The sequence below is a fragment of the Tyto alba genome, unplaced genomic scaffold (assembly GCF_018691265.1).
Source record: "Tyto alba isolate M040663 unplaced genomic scaffold, T.alba_DEE_v4.0 Super-Scaffold_14, whole genome shotgun sequence".
Taxonomy (NCBI): Eukaryota; Metazoa; Chordata; class Aves; order Strigiformes; family Tytonidae; genus Tyto; species Tyto alba.
This window is the reverse complement of record NW_024881276.1, coordinates 60,085,429-60,097,590: the sequence shown is the minus strand read 5'-3', so window position 1 is coordinate 60,097,590 and position 12,162 is coordinate 60,085,429. Positions and strand designations below refer to the sequence as shown.

The 12,162-nt window shown below is 40.0% G+C and overlaps 1 protein-coding gene across 7 annotated transcripts in view; it reads right to left on the bottom strand.

Annotated features, from left to right (window-relative positions):
* SPAG17 (sperm associated antigen 17) overlaps nucleotides 1-12,162 on the bottom strand; it is a 120,477-nt gene that overhangs the window by 34,719 nt on the left and 73,596 nt on the right. For 6 of the 7 annotated variants that reach the window (XM_042788505.1, XM_042788508.1, XM_042788509.1 and 3 more), the window contains 5 exons: nucleotides 8,705-8,825; nucleotides 4,430-4,803; nucleotides 2,685-2,814; nucleotides 819-1,039; nucleotides 381-525 (listed from right to left, as the gene is read on the bottom strand). In XM_042788505.1, the coding sequence (XP_042644439.1) occupies nucleotides 381-525; nucleotides 819-1,039; nucleotides 2,685-2,814; nucleotides 4,430-4,803; nucleotides 8,705-8,825 (991 nt within the window). The remainder of the gene's footprint in view (nucleotides 1-380; nucleotides 526-818; nucleotides 1,040-2,684; nucleotides 2,815-4,429; nucleotides 4,804-8,704; nucleotides 8,826-12,162) is intronic. The other variant, XM_042788510.1, reaches the window with a different exon arrangement.

Sequence of the window (12,162 nt, the reverse complement as noted above, 5' to 3'; positions counted from 1 at the left end):
TGATTATCTCTGACACTGGTGAGTCCATGGTCTCTCTGGGGAATATGAGGATGCCCTGGTCCTTATACACCTATTCAGTTAAGACTCAAATAAGCTCGCTTGTTGTATCATGGTATCCATATAGAATTCAGGCACTGAGGTCTCATTGTGAAGGTGGGTCATCTAAGTATATACATGGAAAGAAGGACATTTGTTTGTTTGCTACAGTGTAATTTTTGCACTGAATACTGATAAAAAAAAGACCAAGAAGACAAACTAAGCCTCAACTGCACTGGTGGATTTGTTACCTAGGCTATTAGTATCAGTCTTCTTCAGTGTATTTTGACAATTATCTGCCTCACAAGGTCCAGCAGACATAAGTGCTCCCCTTTTGATTTTACCTGTTTCCTCACTATCCTCTGGTACAAGTAGTTCTTTGCAGTTTTGATAAAAAGTCGTGATCCTAGTACCATCAGCATGATCTACTACTCTGCTGCCATCCAGCTTCTCAACAATTATCACTTCATCGTCTCGTACAGTCATAACCTGAAAGAATGAATACTCATTTATGTTAGCTCTGTGATACTTGTAACAGCAACACCAGTAAAACAAGGCAATATGTACTGAAACACTGATGAAGCTAGACTACTGCCACTTTATCTACTTCGAGAACCAAGGACTTGAATTTTCTTCAAAATCTAAAGCTTCTGTACTAGTAATAGTGTAATAACACAACCTATAGGCTATATGTTCAAAGAACAAATCCTACAACTTATAGGACGGCAGCACTATCTCTTAGCTTAGGAGGCAGTGATATAATAACACAAAAAAATTAATACTGTTCCATCAGCTGGGTCAGTTGCCTGGTAGACTAAGAGTGGCTTCAGCTCGATTCTCTTTGCTCCCTCAGTGCCCACTCGAATGCCTGATGGAGTGGTTGTTATCCAGGTTCCTGCCCGGTTCTCCATAGTTTGTTCAGAATTAACCAGACCCTGCGTAGTATTTTCCAACAACTTGTCCTTGTTTGAGTGTGATATACTGTTTCTGTCACTGCCTTTTCCTGGAGAAACAAAAATTTCTGTATCAGACTTGGTATTCTCTAAGGCAAAAGACAAAATCAATAAAGTGAAAAGTTTCTATGAGTACTGGTTTTGACAGAATTGAAAGAAGAGATATTTATCAGGCTGGAGAAAAATTACAAGTGCTGTTACAGAGAGATATGCCCTTGAACTACTCTTACTTAATGTGTTCATCAAAGACACTGAAAAAGTAAACAGGATGTTAATGAGATCTGATTATGCCATGACTTTGGAAGGAACTATAAATACAGAAGAAAATATGAATGGATTTCAGAAAAAAAGGTATCCGAAACAGTCCCAATAGCTTGAAGATTAAAGTAATAGGAATTTGATACAGCCTATTAGAATGAAAATTAATGCAAAAAGGAATACAAATAATTTACACTTCAGACAAGTTTGCAACAGTAGAAGAAAAGAAAGACCTGGAGGTATCATCCATACAGAATGACTACAAATTATTAGCATGAAAATATGGTGACAAAAAAGGCAAGCACAATCCTATGGTGCATCAGAAGAAAAGGAATGGAGATTCCATTGTGAACGCTAATGAAGAGATCTCATTAATAATGTGATAGAGAACTCTGGTCTCCCATATTCAAGAAAAGGAATTTAGACTAAGTGTATGCAAAAGACAACAGCAGAGTCCAGAGAGGAGACTAAAAGTCTTACAGCATATACACCCTAGGGGAAAAAATAAAAAAAAAAAAATAAAAAAAAAAAAGGGAAAAGAAAAGCCAAAAAGAGATGAAACTTTTCACTATAAATTTGTCAAGACTAAGCAGTGGAGAGGAAAGGTGGGGGAAAAAGTAATCATAAATAAAGGATAAAGAATAAAAGATATACGCTGGCCACAGACACTGAAGCTGAAAATTAGAAGATGGTTTGTCAGGGAAGTTCTCATACTTCCTTCCAGTTATCCTAAGGAATATCCTAAGAACAAGGACTGGACTTGATGACTTGAAAGTCTCTTTTTGAGAGACTTTTCTCTTTGGCAGCAATTTTTACTCACATACTACCATTAAATTATATGCTAATGTTATGACAGGTCATAATTATTCTTTGCCCTAAGGAACACTGACAGAGATCTTGGACTACACTATGAGGTATGAAGTAAACTTTTATTTGGTTCTTTCTCAGCCAAACAAAATAATGTAAGAATGTTTATACTGGGACAGACTACAAGTCCATACAACCAATTAATAATGGCCAATATTAAGTGCCTTGGAATACATGCAATGAGAAAGAAAAACATAGTAAGTCCTCTGCAAGAGAAGCATTTCTCAATACCAAGACTAAAAACTGTCTAACACATAAATAAGGATTCGAAACTACTGTATTTACAAGGATTTCTTTTAAAATACTTTGTGTTGAATCAGTTTGCTACCTACGTAGCTCTTGCACACCCTTTTACTTATTAGACTCCTAGCATGTTAGCAGAAAAAGAAATCTGGAGCACGAGAAAAAGGATTTGATATGAAGGTAACAAATTCGCAGTATGCAGTAACTAAGTACAGACGAAACTGCATTTTTACACTGGCAGAATTATCAGACTAAAGAAATATGCCCTTTATTAAGTATCATCAGCCCTGCTAACTTTAAATCTGCTCAAAACACTGGAAATGTTACCTTTATTAGTGCCATTCTCAGATGGAGGCTCCAATTCTGGTAATGGTTGCATGTTATCTGGAACTGTAGGAGGTGGAAGGACAGGGCCAGAATCATGACTCCTACTCACTGTGCCATCAGCAAACAGAATCTACAGCAATCAAGGACATACCAGAGATTAAAATCACTTCAAACACCAATAAGAAGTGTCAAAAGAATGTGTCGCAAGTGCAAGAGTCACTAGAATATTGTGGGTGATGGAGAGGAAAAAAGTAAAAGACTCTCAGAATGAATACAAGAAATAAGCTCTCTCAAAAAGAAAGGACTGCTAATTGCTGCAGTTCACGTATATAAGTAATAGGGACTCTATTTAGTAACAAACAGGCATTATAGAAGTAAACAATAAAGATTATTTTTCAATTATTTGGTGGTGGTTGATGACTTTTTTTTTTTGTAGCAGTGGTAATGCATATGCATTACCATATTGATCTGCATTCAGATTCCACATGTCTAGGATTGCTGATAATTTTCTAGCCATTGAGACAGATAAGAAAAAGAAGTCATGGTTATTTATCTTATTATAGCTGGTTTCTGAGATCTGTTGTCCATTAGACTCAACTCTTGATATTCATGCTCCCCATGTGGCAGGGAACAATCGTCCCTGAATTAATTTACAAATACAGTACAGATGTTCTAGGGAAAAGACAGTACAGTGTGGAAACCAAATTGTCAACACATAGAAACATCTCAGAAGTTATCATTACCGTAAGGTAATTAACTATTCTTTTTTGAATGCTTATCTATATGTAATAGTTTCTTGATAAATCACAAACATTAAGTCGATATAAAGAAGGATGCACTCATGGTCTCCCTATACAAAGTCTATGGTACAATCATGCTAGGCACTTAAGATCTATATTCTTCTGTCAGGAGACAGTATGTTGAGAATATATAGACATATAGCAGGTAACTTCTTTGCATACTTCTGAAATTGATGTTTCTCAGAAATCCTGGCTAAATGGTCTAAGATCTAATGTAGTGAATGAATGTAAAGATCTTGTACTAGGAATTGTGGCCTACTTAGACAGAAGACTTGAGGAACTAAGGAATTATTTTGACAGTTTCTGAGTCAAAACAGAAGACTCCCCTTTTCATCTGTTTGCTAACTACACACAGAGTCTTACACTTTAAAAAGACAGTTACTTGTAGATTTATTACAGTATTTTCAAAGATGGTATCTAGCCTACAGCACCTAAAAGAAAGCAGAATTCTGAGCAACCTAAATATCTGTAAACAAAGAAGGTACTTTGCAGTATAAAGTCTTGATGAAAATTTAGGATACCTAAAGGTGTCTGCCAGACTGACAAACAGTTCAAGTCTTTTCTGGATCCCATATGACTGTTTAGATGACTGAAAAAATATATGGGATGCTTTTGTGTTGTCAAAAATACCCAAAGCCAAACTAATCCACACTTCAGATGTTTAAATCCAGGAACTGAGTTCTCAAAAGCATATTCAGATATTTCCTAATCTCACAGTTGCCTAAAATCTTTACATGACTAAAATTTTCATCATTAAAGCTCCCTATGTGCCTTAAGTTCTGACTCTGAACAAAGCCAAGAGCATTTTAGTCTTGTTATGGTTGCATAACTCAGTGGTTACTTAACTCATCTACAAACTGGACACTTCTCTAGCTCAGTTGACAAGCACAAGTTCAAGGGTAATCACACATGTAGGCTGCTTTCAAGGAATGCTACTAAACATACCTGGGTAGATCCATCCATCATGTACTTTACAACAGTTCCTTGACTGGTGATGACTCTTGACACCTCTTGTTCAGTTTGCCTTGCCACAGATGCATATAGATGAGAGTTCTTTACCTTTTGGGGATAACTCTGCCTAACCAGAATTTCCAGAGTAGGTTGGTTGGCCTGTTTTCTTCTGGTCTCTTCATGCTTTATTTCACCTTCTGTAACCTCATATTCCTTCTCTCCACTTTCCATAACCTCTTTCTCCTTTGATTCATTTGCTTTGGCCTCACTTTTCCCAACCTCCTCTTTCTCAGCTTCACCTGCTTTGGCCTCACTTTTCTTTACCACCTCTTTCTCAGCTTCAGCTGTAGTGGCTTCACCTTTCAAATCTGAAAACAAATTCTGAATTACTTAATACGGCATAGCACACATTCAAACAGTGCTAATCATCCAGCATCATTATGTCTACATAAGGTATGCAACTTTAGGTAAGAATAACCCTCCTTTGCTTCCTCTGTAATCAACTGACCAAGAGACAGACTCTGTTTTTCAAAGAAAAATTTAAAGCAGTCATCTACTCAGAAACTCTGCATCCCTCTGTGGAGGTGTCTTTTATTCCAAATGAAAATAAGGGAAATCTGAAGATGGATTTATTATGGATGCTGAACTTTCGGAAGACTGACATTAGGTGAGAGGAATTTCCTAACTGCCCATAAAGGTGAAAGAAGTTACTGAGTTTCACCAACTTTGAGTCTGTATTGAAACTGAAGTTACATTTTTTGTCTACTTGAACAGATAAGACCTTTAGATTAAATTATGGCAGTATGTTGCGTGTGCTAGTGAGTATAATTATGGTAACTGTGTCAATAGGCTACATGCATATATCTGTAATTGCTCTGTTCACCACAACTATTAGCTACTTGCTGAACTACGTACATTTGAAAACCCTCTGCATCCTCTTTACTTCATACCAGATTGATCAGAGCACATTTACCCTTAACTGAAAAAATGTGCCAAGCTGTGTGCATCCGCAGAGGCATTACTAGCAGAGACAGGGATGTGATCATCCCACTCTATTCAGTGCTTGTCAGGCTGCACTTGGGAGTACTGTGTCCAGTTCTGGTCCTCACAATTCAAGAAAGATGCAGACAGACTGGGGAGGGTCCAAAGGAGGGCCACCGAGATCATCAGAGTGCTGCGGAACCTGTCCTGTGAGGAAAGCCTGCAGGAGTTAGGTCTCTTCTCCCTGGAGAAGACTCAGGGGGGACCTCATCACAGTATTCCAGTACTTAAAGGGCAGCTTTAAGAAGAGAGAGGACGGAGGCGATCTCTTCACAAGGAGCCACATGGAGAAGACAAGGGACAATGGGTACAAGTTGTACTGGGAGAGGTTTCATCTCAATAGAAGAAAGGAATTTTTTACAGTGAGAACAATAATTCACTGGAACAACCTTCCCAGGCCCCCATTGCTGGAGGCTTTCAAGATGTGATTGGACAGGGTTCTAGATAATCTCATCCAGGCTCCCCTTCTCACAAAAGGTTGTGCCAGATGATCTTTTGAGGTTCCTTCTAACCTGGGCTGTTCAATGGTTCTATGATTTTGATGTGAAAGGGAAAGAAATGTCTGAGAAGAAAACATCAGAGAATCTTTTACTACCAATCCAGGTCTATGTGAGCAAAAAAAAAAATCAAGACAATCCTCTCTCGCATAATTATAAATTTGTGATGGATCCTTATGTATCATACTACATTTATTAATGCTACTTAATACAAATTTCTGATTTTGATTAATTTATATACATTTGGCTGGTTTCTAAGAAGTATGTTGTTTTATCAGTTGCTAGGAAGACAAAAGATTCTGTTGCTTTTTATGCAGCAGTTCACACATAGGATGTATTGGAATTACTGCTAGCACATACTTGGGGTGTGTGTGGTAAATCTGGTTTATTCCCCGATATGGGCACCTCTGCGGTTGTGCTGATCTATTTTCACATACTCAGTATCTCCAATACAGCCTGGGCTGGACAGATTTTTCATCCATAGGTATTAAATGACATCTATAGGTGGCTGTTTTTAAGACTGACGAGATGACAACAACAAAATTCACATTTGTCTGCTTCAAAACCTAATGGCATGACTACAAAACCCCAAGATTTACTACAGCTTACAGTATTCAAAGATGAGCCCCATGCTGGTTTTCAAAATCACTGGGGGATGGAATCATTACAGAAGGATATGTCAGACGTATAAATCTGTAAGTATCTATAGACCCTATCAGCCTTTTAAAGGAAATGCAACGATAAGGGCAGAAAGGCTTATTATGACCGTCGTCTTTGTATGTACTGGATGGCATAAACCAAAGGACTTATGTGAAAAAATTCCCATTTGAAACTGATAGTGTCTTTTAGAAAGTCAAGAAAACCTAATTGTAAAATACCTAGTAGCAGAGAGCCCGACACAGAGTGGCTTAGTTTTGTTAATCATCCTTACCATTAAAAAATGAGTAAAAAAATGAGTACTTAAATCTAGTATAAAGTACTACTTTTCTGTTTCAAGCCCCTGAAATTTCTAATACTGTTGTATGCTGTTGCGCTGGGTTTCTGTGGCAGGTTTTTTGGTAGCAGGGGAGGGGGCTACAGTGGTGACCCCTGTGAGAAACTTCTTGAAAGCTCCCCTGGCTCCAAGTCGGACCCACCTCTGGCCAGGGCCGAGCCGGTCAGCTGCACCTCTGCAATAACATAGTGAAGAAGGGGAACCTGACAGGGGGTTGGGACTTGTGAGGAGGAGTTGCAAGAGGGATGAACACCCAGATCAGCGGAAAGAAGAAGGATATGGGGGAATCGCACCGGAACAGAGCCCCCCTGTATCTCATGGTGAGACAGCAGGGCCGCCCACCCTGCCCATGGAGGTCACTGGTGGAGCAGAGGCCAACCTGAAGCCTGTGGAGGTGCCCACACCAGGACAGGCATCTGCACCTAAAGGAGACTGGGACCCTGGAGGGAGAAGTGATCCCCGCTGTTGTGGTTGGGTGCTGGGAGGACTGCGACACACAGGGGTGACCCGCGCCGGAGCAGCGTGGGAGTGGCTGCATCCCATGGAGAGGACTCACACTGGAGAAGGTTTGTGGAGGGTTATCTCCAATGAAAGGGGATGCATGTGGAGTAGGGGAGGAATGTGCAGCATTCACCCCACCTCCCCAGAAGGAAAGAGCAGCCAGCTGACTGTAACCCCCATCCCCTGCCCCCTGCACTGCTGGGGAGGAGGTAGATAGGGAGCAGAGTTGAGCCCAGGAAGAAGGGGGGGGGGGGGGGGGGAGGTGTTTTTGAATGTGGTTGCACTTCTCACTGTCCCCACCTTATCTGCTAAGTGGTGTCTTGTTAGCATTTGAATTAAAGTGATGTTTCTTTTTTTCTTCTCCTAACAAGTCTGTCTTCTGTCTGTAACCATAATGGGTGAGTGACTCTTCCCAGTCCTTAGATGGATTCTTTGGGCCATTTCTGCTTCATATTCTCACCACCAACCCCGCCTCCTGCCCCTCCCCATCTCTGATGGGGGAGGGAGGGAGGGAGGGAGGGAGGGAGGGAGGGAGGGAGGGAGGGAGGGAGGGAGGGAGGGAGGGAGCGGCTTCATGGTACTCAGTTGCTCTCTGGGCCTAAACCACAACAACTGTGTTTACAAGCTGTCACCAAAATTCTGTTTCCTTGTACATTCACACTGGAACCAGTCACTCCTTTGGCCTTTTCTTTGGTAATTAAATTGAGTTCTCTGGTGACAGGAGCTTACTGTAAGATACATCTTCCAATGCTTTAATCATTCTTCTCACTCCTCCCTGAATCTTTCAAAATATGGACATCTTGTCTTGTGGACTTAAGAACAGTACATACAATTCCAAAGGAGGAGCAGATATAGGTAACATAACACTCTACCTGGTATCACTCAAGATTCCTCGATATACATGCATTTATGAATTGAATTTGTTAGTTTTTCTTTGGTATTCAAATATACATGCATATTCAACTGATTATCCAACATGACTTCCAAGTGCTTTTTAGGGTTGCTGCTTCCCTGCCCCCAGTCTTTTATGTCCAACAACTTGCAATTCTAGATTTTACATTTGTTTGAATTAAAACACATTATTTATGTTGCAAATACTATTAAATAGACATTACGACAGACTTAATCTAAGACATTAAAATTTCATACTGTTACATCTAAACCCATCAAGGCAGAAATAGTTTTCTTCTGTAATTTTAACTTATTTCTTGATTTGCAGTGGCTTAGAAAACTAACCTCCAAAACTTTCACCAAGGAACGTTAATACTAGTCCATTGGGACAGGAGACATTCAAACTTGGGAAAGAAAAAGCATCTGACATCACTTGTGTTTGGGAAGCTGATTCTTCCATTTCCATCTACAGAATGAAACACGAATTAGTTTTATTCCACATTTGAAATGAATAAAGAAAAAAATTAGACTACAGATTTCAGTTGTAACAAAATATTTAAAAAAAAAGAAGTGCTTTCTACCACTATTTTTTAACATTTTGAGAGTTTATAGATTCTGAAGTGGAAACGTTAGATTATTATCTTTGATTATGCTATCTTCTTTGATTCCTCTTTATCAATCCTTGAAGAAGAACCCTTCCTAATTTTATTCATTTTGCTGAGTCATTATGCTATCTTGTGCACAGTGTGAAGATGAGATGACAATAAATAGATAACATGAAGTAGAAGAGCATGAAATAATTCTTGAAGTTGCATATCAGTTATTTTACCTATAATCATTAACAGAGCACAAGTGTAAGTAAAGCAGTACTTCCAGTCTGCTGCAAATAAAGCACTGATTTGAGAAGGGAACAGAAAGGAATGTTTGGCAGTCAAAACGTGTAATCCCTTTTGCACTCCTCTGCAGTAGAAACTATTCTGATGACTAGAAAAGATGAGGTTGACCTATGTAATGTCTAAAGACCCTAGAACATTTGGAAAAAAATACAACATTGGGCCCTTTAATGTCATCCCCCCAAATACCTATGTGACTGTCCTGGTTTTGGCTGGGATAAAGTTAATTTTCTTCCTAGTAGCTGGTATAGTGCTGTGTTTTGGATACAGGATGAGAATAATGTTGATAACACACTGATGCTTTAGTTGTTGCTAAGCAGCATTTACACTAAGTTAAGGACTTCAGCTTCTTCTACCACCCCACCAGCGAGTAGTCTAGGGGGGTAGAAGAAAGTGGGAGGACACACAGCCAGGACAGCTGATGCAAACTGGCCAAAGGGATAGTCCATACCATATGACATCATGCTTAGTTTATAAACTAGGGGAAAAGCTGGCCAGGAACCACTGCTCGGGAACTGGTGCGTGGTGAGTGATTGCATCATGCATCACTTGTTTTGCATATTCTTGTTCTTTTTCTTCTTATTATTATTATTTTCCCTTCCTTTTCTGTCCTATTAAACTGTCTTTATCTCAACCCATGCAATTAACCTTTTTTTTTTCCCAATTATCTTCCCCCATTCCACTGCCAGGGAATGTGGAGTGAGTGAGCGGCTGTGTGGTGTTTAGCTGCTTGTCGGCTTAAACCACGACCATGACAATGAGCTACACTATGCCTGTAGTCGTGAGATGAAAACAGGTTTGGGTTGCAGACAGAGGTAACAGAAAGAACTTGTCCTGGTATTACCCCATATTCTTGATTTTTAGGAATAGAAATATAAGGAAAAATTGGCAGATGTTTTACCACCTTTTTTTTAGCATAAAGGATGCTGTACATTTTATGGTTACTTTACATAATATTACTGGGTAATTAAGGCTACTCTCAATAACCTAAGATTGTAGTCACAGAATCATGGGGTAGAAGTTGCAGAACAGGACAGAAGTAACCCTCAGTTGTCATCTACTTCTCCCTGCCTAAAGGTAAAAAAAAAAAAAAAAAATCAAGTATGCCTATATTGTTAGAGAAAGCTGCTAATATAACCTCTTCTAAAAATTTCCAGGGCTGGGGGTTTCCTGACAAACTATTCCAGTGCTTTACCTTGATTCACCTTACTGACATTTTCCTATTGGTTAGCCTGAATTTCTCTTGCAGAAAATTAGTTTACTTCTGATTATATGGGCTAGCATAAGAGAAGGTGGTGTCCCTTTAGCTCTTTATAAAAGGCTATTCTGCCTCAACTCTACACCAAACAAACCCAAGCCAGGTCTTAATCTTTCTCCACTTGTCAAGTTTTCTAGACCTCTGACCTTTCTTGGTGCTTTTCTTAAAACTCTCCAGTATGGCCCGTATTCTTCCTGCAGAGCAGTATCCATAACTGGACACAATACTTCACCTTAGGCCCTACAAGCCCTGAATGGAAAATAACTTCACATATTCAGCAGGATACATTCCTGTTTATTCACCTCAATGTGGTCTTTGCCCTTCTCACAGCAAGATGGCATTGTTGATTTATGTATAGCTTGTGAACCATTGCAATTCTCAGACCTTTCTCTGTGGAACTGTTATTGACAGAACTGTTACCCATTCTGTAGATATATATAGATTATTTACTTGTAATTGTAGAACCTAGAACTTATTCTTACTGAATTGCATCCCATTTTACAGACCACGTCCATGTGAATTTGTCAAGTTCGCTTCAGATTCTAATCTTGTCCTCCAAAATACTTGCAGACTCACACAGCTGGGTGCTGCATGCACTAATATGAATACTCTGTCTGAAGACATTCTAAGCCAAAGAGTAAAAAGTCTCTTGGAATAAGAGGAGGAACTTAGATGTCCTCCTGACAGAGTTTTAACGGTAGGGGTATTTGTCTGTGTAGGGTTCATTTGTGCCACATAATTGATGTATGTTGTGCTGGGTGCTGTTTGGCAACTCCATACATCACTTTCCATGTCATGCTCTTTAAGTACCTACCTAAACTTGTTGCAATTAGGTCAGCCAGACTTTTTGTGGATATGGACAGAATCCATGTTGAAACAAGAGCCACAGCATTACTTCATCGACTAGGTACCACGGAAGCAGCATAGGTATGTTGTGTTTAGAGAGCCTTCCAAGTCTATTCTTACAACTCTCAGTATGTGTTCATTCTTGTCTCTTACTACTCCCTCCTCTCATTTGCTTTGAAATGGAAGCTATCTTATGTTTCTAATAAACCTGCACTGCATTTAACCCTTCATTTCCATATTGCCTATTCTACCTCTTTCAACAGTTCAGTCAAGCTCTGTCAACAGAATTACAATCTCCATTCAACCTCCCTTGACCTGGGAGCTGAGAAGATAACTCAGAACAAGAGCGATTTTGAGTGAAGTGATCAAAAGTAACAAGAGTAGACAACAACCAGTTTTCTAAGACATAGTTGTATTGGGTTTGTGTGTGGCAGGGATTTAGTAGCAGTGGAGGGGCTACAGGGGAGGCCTCTGTGAGAAGCTTCTAGAAGCTCCCCCAGCTCAGTCAGACCTGTCTCTGGCCAGGGCTGAGCCAATTAGCAATGGTGGCTGCGCCTCTGTGGTAACATATTTAAGAAGGGGAAACTGAGAGGAGGGGTGAGGGCAATACCTATGCAAACACTGAGGTCAGTTGAAGAAAGGAGGAGGAGGGGGAGGTGCACCAGAGCAGAGGCTCCCCTGCAGCCCATGGTGAGAAGGCAGGCTGTCCTTCTGCAGCCCGTGGAGGTCCATGGTGGAGCAGATGCCCACCTGCAGCCTGTGGAAGACCCCATGCTGGAGCAGGTAGCTGCACCCAAGGAAGGCTG